Genomic DNA, 13,374 nt, shown 5'->3' with positions numbered 1-13,374 from the left:
TTCTGAAATGAGGAGCTTACTGATCTCCAAGCTGAGGATAACTACAAATATGCCCTCCTGTAAGGACAAACCCAGTATTACTCTGCAGAGTCTGGTTCCAGCACTAACTTATCCAGAGCTAAATGAATTAGTGCAGTTCCTAAGAGGTACAAATCCCAAAAATGCTGCAAAATGGTCGGTAGTGATGGGGACAGAGGTAGCAAGGGGAATAGAGATTGCTTGGTAAGGTGCAAGCATGCAAACATGCGTCATTGAAAAGGCTTCAAGTTTTCTGCTCTAACTGTTTATCCCTTTTTGTGGGGTGTTAAAAAGCTAAGGACAAATTTCCCCTCATCCACCTTCTTCATACATTTAATTGTTTCACAGGTTTTTATCTCCCCCTTCTGTGCCTCTCAAAGTGAATAGAACCAATTGTTTAATTTATCTTTCAGTGGGAACTTTTCCAGATTCTTAATAGTTTCTTTAAATACAAGTCTGCACAGAGTATTCCAGACACATCTATGCGATACAATTATCTAAAGATACTACAATTTTTTCCACATTATCCTTTCTGCCATTTGACCTACATCCTAGTGCTTTGCTCATTTGTTTGGCCCAAGCTTTATGCGGAGCAAGGGACGCACCAAAATCGATACTTGGTGTGCTGGATGCAGCTGTTTCATGCAGGGATTGAATAACTTTTTAATCTGCACAATGATGGGTTTCAGCTGCCAGGCAAACGGGAGGGTTTGATGTCGCCCCCAGTTGCAGATGCCTGGTGCAGCTGAATCCCATGGTCCATGAGCTTTAGTTGCACGTGTTGCATTGAAGGGCAGCACATCAGCAAGTCCTGGCAGGTCTGTGACCTGAGTGGTCACCATGTTGTCCTACCAAGGGAAAGAACATGCTGCTACTCTTAGTGAAATCCCCTGGCTTGAGAACAAAACCTCTCTTTTGGAGTGCGTACTCCCAAAGTATCTGCAGCTTCGCAAGAGTGAGCACCGTGCTGGACACAATCACAGCAGAGCTGCAGCCAGCTTTGAAGGAAAAAAGTCTCCCCTGAGAAAAACCTTTGCACGAAATGCTCCAAAAATGGCAATCCAGGAGCAGCTGACCTTCTGGGGAATGGTATCACCCACACTGCAGTCTACTTACTGCTGGTGAGAAAGGGGGCTTGGTGTTATTGAATGCACATGGCAGTGAGACATGCAGAAAGCCAAGAATCTATTAAACCCTTTAATTGGAATATATTTTCAAAATTTAGATTGAACCTCATCCAGATTCTCATTATTAAAAATTTGTGGCTCAGTTTCTTGATTTTACAAGGGAACATAAAAAAGGAAAAGAAAGAGGGAGAGAAAAAAGAAAATCAGAGTTCCAGTAACTCTGCATTATGTCACTAAGAGTAAAAAGAGATGTTGCTGGTTCACTATCCAGTTTCCCACAGGATATTGTGATGAGCAGATTACTATCAGTGACTCTAAGTTTTGTGAGGACATAGAGACTAAAAAGGCAATATTAGAAGAGTGATGAGTATCTAATACTTCCTACAAAAGCCAATGACTTATCAAGAAATGAAATCAAAGGTACCCTACCATCTGTTAGGAAGAAGATCATCCTAAGCAGAACTTCAGGACCAATGTGACAGTCACATGATGTGATCTATCACTAGGCTTGCAGCACATAAAAATTCACGTTGTCATTGAATTATTGTTTTGATGCATGAATAACAAATTCACAAGAGTCAGACATCTTAAAATTGACTGGGCAGCTCTCAGGGCAGCTTTCCTTCCAAATGGGCTCTTTTCTTGAATAAGTGCTTTTGCCAGGGATCCAACAAAGGGTAGATGCAGTAGACTCAACCCCTTCTGCATCAGCTTGAGCATCTGCATTGATCTTGGACTGGAGGTAGAGAGTAGAGAGCACACCTCCTAGAGGGTCTGCAAAATTGCCATTAGTGGCTCTTGAGATCAGTGTTGGCAATCATCTACAAGGGTGTAGTAGGGAAAAAGGGCTGTGTTCCTTGCTGGTGAGACAGCTGGTGCTATCTCTAAAGCAGCATGCATGTACAAAATTATTGAGTACAGGTCCCACTGTCCCCTTCTGAGAGGGGAATATCTTAACCCTGCAGTCTTGTGCCAACAAGGATACTCACAAAAGGCTCCCTCTCCTTGGTGTGGAAGAGATTCAAAGGTCTCATTTAGTGCTGGAAAGGAGCAATGTTTTCTCGTAGTAAGGATGTTTCCAGACAGACCCTAAGTCTGCACAGGCTATCAGCAGATGTGAGACAGATACCCCGAGCTGCTTTTCCAGCTTCTCTGTCTGTAAACATTGCCCTTTCTGGGCAGGCATCACCTCTCTCTTGCCAAAGTTTGTCTGTACTGCCTGTAACTTATTCAGTATAATACTCTTCCCCATAGGGGTGGTGCTCAGAGAGCTGCCCTGATTGCACCCATATGAAAACAAAATCCTGAATATGCAAATGTGTACTGGTGTCAAGACTGAGCCCTCCAGAACTTCATCTGAAAGCATCACAGGGGCCTGGAGAAAGAAATAAGTGTTTAGCAGTTAAGATCCTTTTGGCTTTATCTGAGATCCTAGACCCCAAAAATAGCATCTCCCAAAGGAGTGGAGCTCTTATGCCAAGGGAGGTTGAACCACCTACAAATTCATCTGATTGGCCCCTTGCCTCCCAAAGGCAGCCTTCAGTTCTGTCAGCAACGCCACCAGGATAATCTGGATTCTGCTTCCCTTTCAAAATCAATTGTAAACAGTCTAGGCTATTGGCAGAGGTCAGATAGCTGGGTGTGGACTCAATTATCTGCTTGATTCTTTTGACCTTGAAGAGGAGATTGGAAACAGCATTTGTTGCCAGAGTTATTGGGATCAAGCGCTGGTTTCTGCTACATACTTCCAATGGCTCGTAGATTGCCTCATTCAAACAAAGCACCAGGGAAAACACTGTTCCAGCTTCTTCTAGGTTGAGCTGCAGAGAGTTTTCCTTTCGAGAAGGGACATTTTTGGTGCTTCACTGGAAGCCCCAAAAAATGCCCTCCCAGATGTGACACAGGAAGCTGGAAGTCAAAGTCTGTGCCATTTCCCGATGACCTGAAAGGAGCCTGAAGTGCTCTGTTACTCCAGAAAATTGTTTGCCTTGAGTTCCAGTGGCTGAAGCCTAGTTCTCTGTTATCTGGTGAATGGTGATCAGATTTTACATGAATGACTTGAGGTGGGCAATGATACTTTGAAGATTTGAATGGTTTCCTAAGAGTAGCACATAATTTTCTTATTAATAAAAAATTACATGTTCCTTGAACTTGACACAGTATTTCCATGTTTATCCTCACCTGTCTTGGTGCTCTGGATGTGGATGGGAATGAAAATCACATCTCCTGAATCATACTCTTTGTCCACACTAGAAAAGAAGGTTGGTTTTTACCATTAGATCTTGAAAATATTTCTTCTTGGAAGATGACTGAGGCAAGTTAGAAATAAAACTTTCTGACTGCTCAGACTGCCTAGAAGAAATTTCTAAGATGTAAGGGGAAGTAAAGTATTATTCTGAATTGTTCTAGATCTACCATTAATTCCAATGATTCTTGTAATTTGAGGCAAAATTATTTAAAAAGTCCTTCTCTATAATTTGCTAACCTTAACCAAAATTTCCTTTGGTTCCTCACTTTTGTGCCATACAGTACATACTTTCGCCTTAAATCTATTGCTGTAATTATCTTCCTTTTTTATGTGCTCTGTGAGCTGTATCCCAAAGAACTACAAAGCACTCTTTATGTTTCCTCTACAACCCAGCAACTTGGCACACAATAGGATTTGAGTCTCATTTGGGCCTTTTAAAGATTTTACCAGCGGATTCATAATTTGATAATTGGCCAAGGGCTCTAGAGAGAAAAAAGGCAGCTACACTCTGTGAAGACAGAAATGGCTCCCATTCCCATGAAAGTGGGAAGTTTTCATTCCTAAAAATAGGGAAGGAGTGAAGAAAGAGTCCAGAATGTCACAGACCAGGTGGCCCTGCTCTTTCTTGGTGAGAAGACAAGGAACAGGCATCAAAGGCATTTAGTTTTCTAAGGTGGTGGTGAGGGAACTCACAGGGGTAATAATGGTGATGAAGAATCTTTCAGTCCTTCTGGAGGTTTTAGGTTTGAATTTTGGAGAGCTATGATTGGGAGCAGAGACCTTGGGCTGCCAGTTATACTTGCAAGGAAAAAGTTGCCATGATAGGTAAGAGCAGGAGTGACACCTGATATTGTGGCATTTAGATGTCTGAAGGCGTCAAGCAGGTCTGAGGCATGTGCTGCTTGAAGCAGAAATGGATCCAGGTTTGTGCTACGCCCGGCTCCAAAAGGACATGAGATCAGATAGTTACAGTGGCACACTCTGGCCTCATAATCTATCTGTCAGACTGCCTGGCAATCTGCACAAACCCTCCCTCCTGACCTCATTACTCCCTCAGATTGCCATCCTTGGGCAATTAAAAAAAAAAAAAATTATTCTGCTATTAAAGATGAAGTGACTCGGAGGGTGGAGAGTAAATTTCATATGCCACACTTAGTGTGCCTGTGTGTGGAAGCACACAGAATGATAGTAGGATTTACCTTTTTGTGCAAATTTGTTTTCCTGCATACATGCCATTACATTTATTTACTGTTGTGTCTGAGGATAGGACACTGCAAAACACTGGTCAGAGTTGCCCTTGCCTGTTCTTTAGAAAGACCCTGTATATATGTATCCAAGCCTGTAGAGTCCTCACTAAAACCAGATCTTTCAGAAGCGACTTGGAGTTCATCTGCATGGGCAGGCTCCTCTGTGCTCCTTGCTGGCCAGACACATGCCAGCTCCTGGCCAGCTCCATTTGGAAAGCTGGAGAGTTGCATTAGCATGGCTCTGTGCCCAAGTGAACATAAACTACCTCTCAGGAGGGCTTATTTGCCCAAGCGCCAGGAGGAGAGTTGTGAGCCAGGTGAATGACTAGTGTCCACAGTCCCCTTTTTCTGCACCCTCAGGTGCTTGGACACAGGCCTTTCATATGATGAAGATGGCAACATCTTGGGCAAGTGTCAGAAGAGGGTCTGTGGCTCCTTCAGGTGAGGTTGTGCACCTATCAATCCAAGCATCAGGTCCTGTTCACATATGGAGGTGGAAGGAGATGGCTGGCTGAGGCTGTGGGCTGGACAGTGTCCTGTGGGCTCTGCACAGCCTGCAGGCCATGGGCTGACCATACTGACCCTGTGGTTCATGTCTGGCCACAAGTTAAACCAGATTGTAGGCGGGAGTGGGCTAAGCTCTTGCAGTCAAAGAATAACTTTGTGCTGCCTGACCCATCAAAACATAAAATCTTATTGTAAACCACCTTGTGCTCCCATCCTTGTCAGAAAGTAAAGCACAAACTCTGAGGACATGCAGCCACATCTGTTTGCAATGTGACAGTGAATACCAGGCCACCCCTGCGTGAGACCAGCCATGCTGAGAGCTGCAGGCTGTGACCAAGTTGCCCAAACTTCTCTAAATCTCTTGTCTGTCTGGTGAGACTCTGCCATTGCACAGGGTATGGCATTCCTGTCCAGGTATGTTGTGCTGATGGCAGCTCTGCACTGAGCAAGGACTTCAGGGACCAAGAGGTTTGTATGGAGGCACTGCAGGTGATGGTAGCATCCAATGCCTGGAAACATTAGCAAGGAAAATATGCTGCAGTGGAGGCCAAAGTTTGATTTATGTGTACCTTTCAGATAAAGGAGGTTGGGATAAGTTGAGGGTCGAGTGAATAATATGGTGTCATTCGTAAGAGAGATCCCAGAAAATTTTCCATGCACAATTGCTTCAGATTCCCTTGGCACTGATGCTCTCCCCACTATCTTGCTGCTGCCAGAAAGCTCCTTTGGCAAATGCTGGCTGCTGGCAGATGCATTTTCCATCTACACTGCAGTGTTAGAAGTTCTCTACGTGACCTGCCTTCTGTGGAAGACGTCCCTGTAGCATTTCAGATGCCCTGGCATGCTGAATGTTTCCGGAATATTCCAACCCCTCATTTTAAGGCACATCATACGTTATGGACTGTGTATGCTTGGGCTGCAGTTTGCCCTGAAATTGTCCTTAACACAAGCTCCGTCTAGGTAAAAGCAAAAACAAGGGTTTATTTGGGACATACAGGAAGACAGCACCATTACTGTGGCGTAGATGGACACACGTGCCAGGAAGGAAATGCCAGTCAGAAGCTATTTGAGATGATATTTTAATGGCACCTCTTGTTGATACCCAAAGGAAAAGCTGTAATTTCTTCCCTAAGCCTTGTGGGCATGTACCTGATACTGGTGCAGACAGCATTTATATTTGGTGTCATAAGAGTGACAAGAAGAGGAAGGTTTGCCTTTGTATCCCATCCTTTCCACATGGTCTTCCTGTCTTCCACAATGATTTCATTCTTTTTTTTCCCTACTTCTCGGTCCCAGTTCGCAAATTTTGACTTCTCTTGCACTTGATCATTCTCCAGTTCCCCTCATTGAAAATGCTTCTGTCCTTTTGATAAGGTCAATTTAGTTATCACTTGTATGCCCAGAGATGACAGCATTGCTTGGCTAAACCCTAGACAGAATAGCAGGACACTGTGAGGACAGACACTTTCCCCTGCCGTGTGGGGCAGGGTTCACGTACAAAGGAGGGGCCTTTGAAATTCTGAGCCTTCTATGTTATACAAATGTAGCTCAGTAACGGCACATATGTGGAACCAATGCCTGCAGAGCCAAAAAATTATCTTCTAGGGGCTGCTCAAAATAGTAATTAATCACTCTGGAGTCATGGTAAGTGTGGAGGTGAGAGATACTGTGACATTGCTGGTAAATACTTTTGGTGTTGGCAACAATTTCCAGGGGAAATGGTGGGTAGAGGAAAGGAACAGAGGGCAACTATTGAGGGATTCATTTTATTCTTGCTTAAATGTGGTTTCAGTTGACTTAAACCAGACCTAACATAGTTTTGTGTATCAGTTTAACTAGATTGGTTTCTATCCATGCCATCCATTGAAATGACACACACATCTGTTTTTCCAAGACTGTGGTATGGTGTGGATATATTTACTGGGCTTGCTGCCATCTCTAGGGGTATTTGGCTGACTTTGTAACAACTACAGACCAAGTTATAACTTCACAAAAGCCCAGGTTGTGTATGGCCCACACTTGGGGCTGCCAGCAAAGGTGGAGAAGAAATGTCCCTCAGAGCAGAGTGGAGCTGGTCTGAAGAGAATGACCTGAGACAGGCCTGGCTTTGTAATATTTCCTGTTCCACTTAAAGGTGTAAAGATTACTCTGTAAATGATCAGGAACTTCTTGCTTCTGCATTACGCTCTGTTGCAGCCAAAGTGTGGCATGTCCTGTGCTTGTGGTTGGCATTGGTAGCAAAGCATTCTTGAAAGAGACTTGTCAGGTTTGGTACTTGCTCACATTGATGGATCTCTTACCTCCTCATCATTTTGAAGTTACAGAGAAAAAGAAAAATCTTTTTTACTCTGTTTCCTAACTATTGTGTTGTTACTTCAGGGTTTTCCTGTTTGCCTGCAAATAGGGATTATTCAAAGCAGAATCACTCAATCCTTCTTTGGAGGTGATGTCCAAACGTGCAATGTGGAGGTGACTGAAATGTGCAATTCTCAGCTTTGGAACCATTAAGAAACCCTTGAAACTGCTAACAAGCAAAACTTACTCTGTGTAGCCAATGCCTCAGTTAATCTGTGAACATGTTAAAAACTCAAGGCTTCAAATATTAATACTAGAATTAATAGAAAAAATGAAGAAAACATAAAGCTTTAAAGTTTCAAAACAAGGTTGGCAAAGTTAAGAACTTGCTTGTTACAAAATTCTTGTAAGCAAACAGATTTGGAAAATTCAGGAATAGGTAGGAATTCACAGTCTGAACTTATGCTTTGTAACAGCAGTTGTTCAGTTTGGTAAGGGAACTCACAGTTGGTTGTTTACAGTGGTAATTAATGACATCTCTCCCTGGTAACTGGTGTGTGCACTTTTCTCCTACTGAGTTGATAAAGTTTAGCTCTGGGGCAAAGGAAGACTGAAATTAAAACATTGTATTTAATAATTTATTCTATATATTTTATTTCAAAGAGATCATTAAGTACTCATACATGCATACCTATGCATTTTCTCTTATTCTCCAGACAATGTAAGCAAGGGAGTCACTTTCTGCAGTTTGTTAATGAAATAAATGGTGTAAAGAGTCAAAAGCAGGATTACTGTGGGTTAAATACACCTCACTTTGTGCTGTATTTTTTTTTTGGTGATTGTTTGATCTCTATATTTTGGTCTTGGATAACTAGAAGATGGTACACGGATTCAGCTGTCTGCCTGTTCTCCCTTTTAGAAGTTGTGCTATTTACTGCAGGGCTAACAAAAAACTCGGTAGTCTGAGTTGTCTGTAGTTGTATTCAATCTCACCTTTTTCAGCAATTTTAACTAAAACAGGCTGGTGTGGAACTACTTGTGTAAAAGCCAACCTTCCCTTCTGCTGATCCTACTCCAGTATTGACAACCTGTGAAAGAGAGACAGGGACAAAGGCTGAAGGAGGTGCCATCTTTACTTACCACAGCCAAAATAACCCAAGGTTGTCTGACAGAGACATTAAATGAACCAGGAAAGTATAGCCTTTAAAATAAATGCTAAATTAGAAACTTACACAGCAAGCCTTTGAACTCTGGAGCTAAAACGCATACACAAGTTTGAGCATTTCTGTATTGTCAAGAAGTGAAAGCAGAGTCCATGGTGGCATTTGAAAATTCAGTTTCTGTCATTTACTTTAATGGAGACTTGATGCGATGCTTCTCTTTTATGCTTTGGAATGAATGGCAAAAGGAGTCTGTGGCTCAGCAATAATTGGTAAGCATTCCTCCCCATGGCTGGTAATGGGAATGACTGCTCTGACTTGGCAACACAGAAATTTGCCTTTTTGTTAGTGTTGCCTGGGTCAACAGCAATCACTTCAGGCTGTGCTTACCCAGTGCTGTTTTTCTTCTTTTTTTTGAATCTGAGTTAAAAAAAATTAAAATTAAAAAAATCACAAATATTATTACTGTCTCAAGGTTTTCACTCCCCATTCTATTTCACTCTAGATGTGTCAGAAAGAGACAGATATAATCTCACTTTCATTCTCACCATCATATACTGACACAGAACACATCTTTCTCGTGCATCTCTTAACACCTAGCATCACATATTCTCTTTTCATCAAGCAACACTGCATTAAATTCTTCCTTTTTTTTTTTTTTTTTTTAGCAGACCTAAATTGCTCTCAAAATCCTGCTGGATTTTTTCCATGTAAGATGATCCAAATAATTCAAGAAAAAGAAAAAGTTGTCCCTTATTTTTGATCCTCAGTGTGCAATCTCTGCTTTGGTGAAATTTCACCTGCCGATTCAAACAGTGTCTTTTCAATTCCCTTTGCCTCTCATCTGTAATTTTCTACCTTGTTGGAAATGCTGCTTCCCAGTTCCTCTGGGTCTGTTTATTCCCTGGTCAAATTTTTTCACCAGTACTTCTTTGGTCCTTTTACAAGAGTCTTCTTTAAGAGTCTTCACTTCACTAATGCAGAAAGGGAATCTCTTACAAAGAGAATAATCAAATGAAAATAAAAGTTTTCACATCAGAAAACTGAATTCTTTTAAGCACAGAATTGATTTTCCTGGTTGTTCAAGGAAGCTTCTTCCAGTTCAGAATGTTGCCTATAAATAATCACTTAAGCTCAAAATTGTGCCATTGCCTTTTTCATAACTCTTACTTTCAGTTTGCTACCATTCTTGGTAGTATTACACAGTATTATTTTCCCAGGTCAGAACATGTGAGCATTCCTGCTGTGCAGAATGGTCAATTCCATCATTCATAGCATAAATATTGTATAACACGCTGATACTACTGACATGCATATATATCAATATTTTGTGAACATAAGTGGTACAACATATGGAATCCCTTTTAAATTTTACGCACATGATTGAAAATCCTGACACATTCTCTTTCTGCACTCTGTGGAGCAGGATATAGCTTGAAACTGTGTCCCTTCATTTTAGTGTTACTTCTGGCTTGAATCAGTGTTGCTGCACCGTGAGCCAGCTGACAAAAATGCTGAATAGTGCAAAGTCCAACACGCTCTCAGTCACTTCCCACCACAAGCCCCCGAGCAGATGATAAAGCGTGTTTGCAGTGGGACCAAACAGTTCGTGACTGAGGATCTTCCTGCAGACGAGGAGAGAGGAGAAATTACCAAATTGCCTTTTTTTTTTTCTTTCTCCCCTAAATATAGCTAGATAAACATGCCTGGAAATGGCAGATCTCTTGACTGATGGAACCATCTTTCCTTGCAGCTTTTCCCAATGCCTTGGATTACTCTCTGGCAGGCTTGCTTCCCTCTCCCATTTTAAAAGGGAATAAAATGTCTGTTGAAATACAAAGTTGTAACAAAAAAGCAGAAGGAAAGACCGAGGGATGCTATTAATAAAGCAAGGGCCCTTGCCAAGAAAGGCTGAGTTTTCCAGTGGCCATTTTACCGCCCTTGCCTCTTTATTGAACTAAGCTGTTTTTCAATGAGGCCGTCTCCTTTTGCAGGTGTGGTTCTGGGTGCTGAACATCCTCCCATGTGTTTTGTATTGCAGGAGGCAGCACAGGAACATCCCCGACCACCTCCAGCACGGGGACCCCATCACCATCCGCTTCTTCTCACCTTCTCTCTCCATCCTGCTCTCCTCCAGCCTTCCATCTGGCCCCCAACACTTTCAATGTTGGCTGCCGGGAGAGTCAGCTTTGCAACCTCAACCTGTCTGATTATCCTCCCTGCGCCAGAAGCAACATGGCAGCGCTGCAGAGCTACCCAGGGCTGAGCGACGGGGGCTACAACCGGCTGCAGAGCAGCAGCGCTTCTGCCTCGCAGCCCTCCGAAACCTTCATGCCTCAGAGGACTCCCTCCTTGATCTCAGGAATGCCGGCTCCTTCCTCCCTGCCCAGCAACAGCAAGATGGAGGCCTACAGCAGCCAGCTGGGATCTTTCCCCAGCTCCCAGTTTCAGTATGTCATGCAAGCAGGCAACCCTGCCTCCACCTCCTCCTCCTCACACATGTTTGGTGGCGGCCACATGCAGCAGAGCTCCTACAATGCCTTCTCCCTGCACAATCCCTACAATCTCTATGGATACAATTTCCCTGCTTCCCCCAGGCTGGCGGCAAGCCCAGAGAAACTCACCACCTCCCAAAGCACTTTACTCTGCTCTTCCCCCTCCAGTGGGGCCTTTGGAGAGAGGCAATACCTTTCCACGGGGATGGATCACGGGATGCACATGATCAGCCCTCCCTCCAGCAACCAGCAGACAGCGGCGGCCTGTGACAACAGGCAGTACGGAGCGGTGCAGGGCTCCTCCTCACAGATGTCTGTGCACATGGTCTAACAAGCCTTGCCTCTCCTTGGCATCGAAGGCAGCCGGACCTTCATCCTTCCCAGGGGGGAGCCCATCCCAGTACTCTTTTGCCTTCGAACTTACAGTGGAACTAGTATTGTAACAATAAACAAGAACATAAGCCATCTAGGTGTGTGCCCCAAAACCTTCTGGAGAGCCTTGACTGACAGCCATCACCGCTTGTTGTAGCCCAGGGCCTCCAGACTGGCACGGAGCATCTGCTTTTCCTGGACATTGCAGAGAAGAGGGCATGACTTTAACGGGGAGCTGGAGAGAAGCAGCTGAATTTACTGTTTTATGCATTAACTTTAAGCAGTGTGAGCTTTCAGCGTGGAGGGATCCATTCCCTGTGCTGTCTCCTCCAAGTGTTGAAGAAGGGCAGTCTCCCAGGGCTTCATCCTCTGAAGCTGCACTGCCCAAAGGTCTAAAGAACTCCCTTTTCCCAGACAATTCCTCACTGCCAGAGTGGCTCAGGCCATTACTGAAACCAGCAAGGCCTGTGGGTCTTCCTTCCACTGTAGCACAGGAATGGCGCGGAGGAGCTGCAGATCCTTCTGAAGAGGTTTCTCATTCTCACCATGGCTCTGCCCAACCGGCTCTTCCTTTATGGAGGTCGAGCTCACCAGCACCCAGCCTGCAGATGGAGGTGGGAGAGAGAGGAGAGAAAAGTTTTAGCTCACAAGTGAGCCTCAGACAGAAGCGGGGATGGAACTTTGGAAAGGTGAATGGGGAGAGGGGGCTTGGCTCCTGTTGGCTTGACTGGAAGTTACGCAGCGAAACGGAATGGATGGCAGCCTTTGTGAGGAATGGGTGTCTCCCACAGCACTCATCCCACTGGGAAGAAACTGTCCAGACTGAGCTCATGGGGAAGAGTGATGAGAAAAGAGAGCTCTGCAGGAGTGCAGCTGACCTTGCATGCGAGAGTTGCCGTAGAAAACCATTAGCATTTCAGAAACAGTGAGGTTGAGTATTTGCCAACCTTCCACCTGCCACATGGTCTCTGTTTAACCAAATAGATCATTGCCTTTTAACATCTTTATTTTCTGTTTTTTTCCTTGTTCTTTTTTTTCCCTTTTTTTTCTCTTCAAATCCTTTAAAAATAAGAAAACAATTGTAGCTTGGTGCAAGCTATGCATTTAAGTTGTGTGAAAATGCAAATACCAAGTAACAGAATACAGATATTATTGAGAGTTGTTGTGAGGTGTTGTAGATAAATGTATTTATATGCCTAGTGGGGTATTCAATATTATGAATATAAAAGAGGGCAATAAAAATGGTATGTAAAATATGTATGAAGAAAAAGCTGTATAAAGATTTGCCCTATGCACGGAACTCTGTTTCTAAGTGCCAAGCACAGAAAGCGCTAAATAAATCTTTGCAATTGTTCCTTCTGTGTTCTTCTCTGTCTGTGAGGCTTCCTCAGTGGTTTTCTAGAGACAGACATTTTAAAAATACTGCCACATGTGTTTGCACAACAGAAGGGATGAAGATATGGTGCCAGATTGTGAAGTCCAGGCAATATTGCAATAAAAATAAAAATTCTGTCTTCTCAAGAAATTTTAAAAATTGAGTCCTTGGAGTTTGTAAGTTGTTTTCTTCACAGGAAGTGTCTCTTAAAAACAGCTTGAGTTGTTATCTTGATTATTGAAGAAGCTCTTCAGAACAATTTTTTATAGTTAGTATAGTCAATGATACTTAAAAATAGCAATATAATTTATTTATAATATAAAAATCATTTAAAAATGCAATTTGGGGGTATGTGTCAGTTTTTTATTTGCACTATAATTCTAGTATGAGATTGAGACATTAATGCTGAAAGCTGTGGGAGGCTGAAGCCCCTTTAAACCTGGCTGTAAGTTATGGCTGCAGAGTTTACAGCTTTCCTTGTGTCAATAAACTTCTTTTCCTCTGAATTGAAAAAGCACCAGAAAGGTAGA

The 13,374-nt window shown here is 43.2% G+C and overlaps 1 protein-coding gene across 1 annotated transcript in view; it reads left to right on the top strand.

The window, feature by feature from the left end:
• TBX15 (T-box transcription factor 15) overlaps positions 1-12,823 on the top strand; it is an 89,568-nt gene extending 76,745 nt beyond the window's left edge. The window contains exon 8 of the mRNA XM_005486075.4: positions 10,644-12,823. Coding sequence (XP_005486132.2) covers positions 10,644-11,428 — 785 coding nt within the window. The 3' untranslated portion in view covers positions 11,429-12,823. The remainder of the gene's footprint in view (positions 1-10,643) is intronic.
• Positions 12,824-13,374: the final 551 nt, after the last annotated feature.

The sequence above is a fragment of the Zonotrichia albicollis genome, chromosome 2 (assembly GCF_047830755.1).
Source record: "Zonotrichia albicollis isolate bZonAlb1 chromosome 2, bZonAlb1.hap1, whole genome shotgun sequence".
Lineage (NCBI taxonomy): Eukaryota > Metazoa > Chordata > Aves > Passeriformes > Passerellidae > Zonotrichia > Zonotrichia albicollis.
Note: the sequence above shows the minus strand (reverse complement) of the source record. Positions and strands in the feature narration are given on the sequence as shown.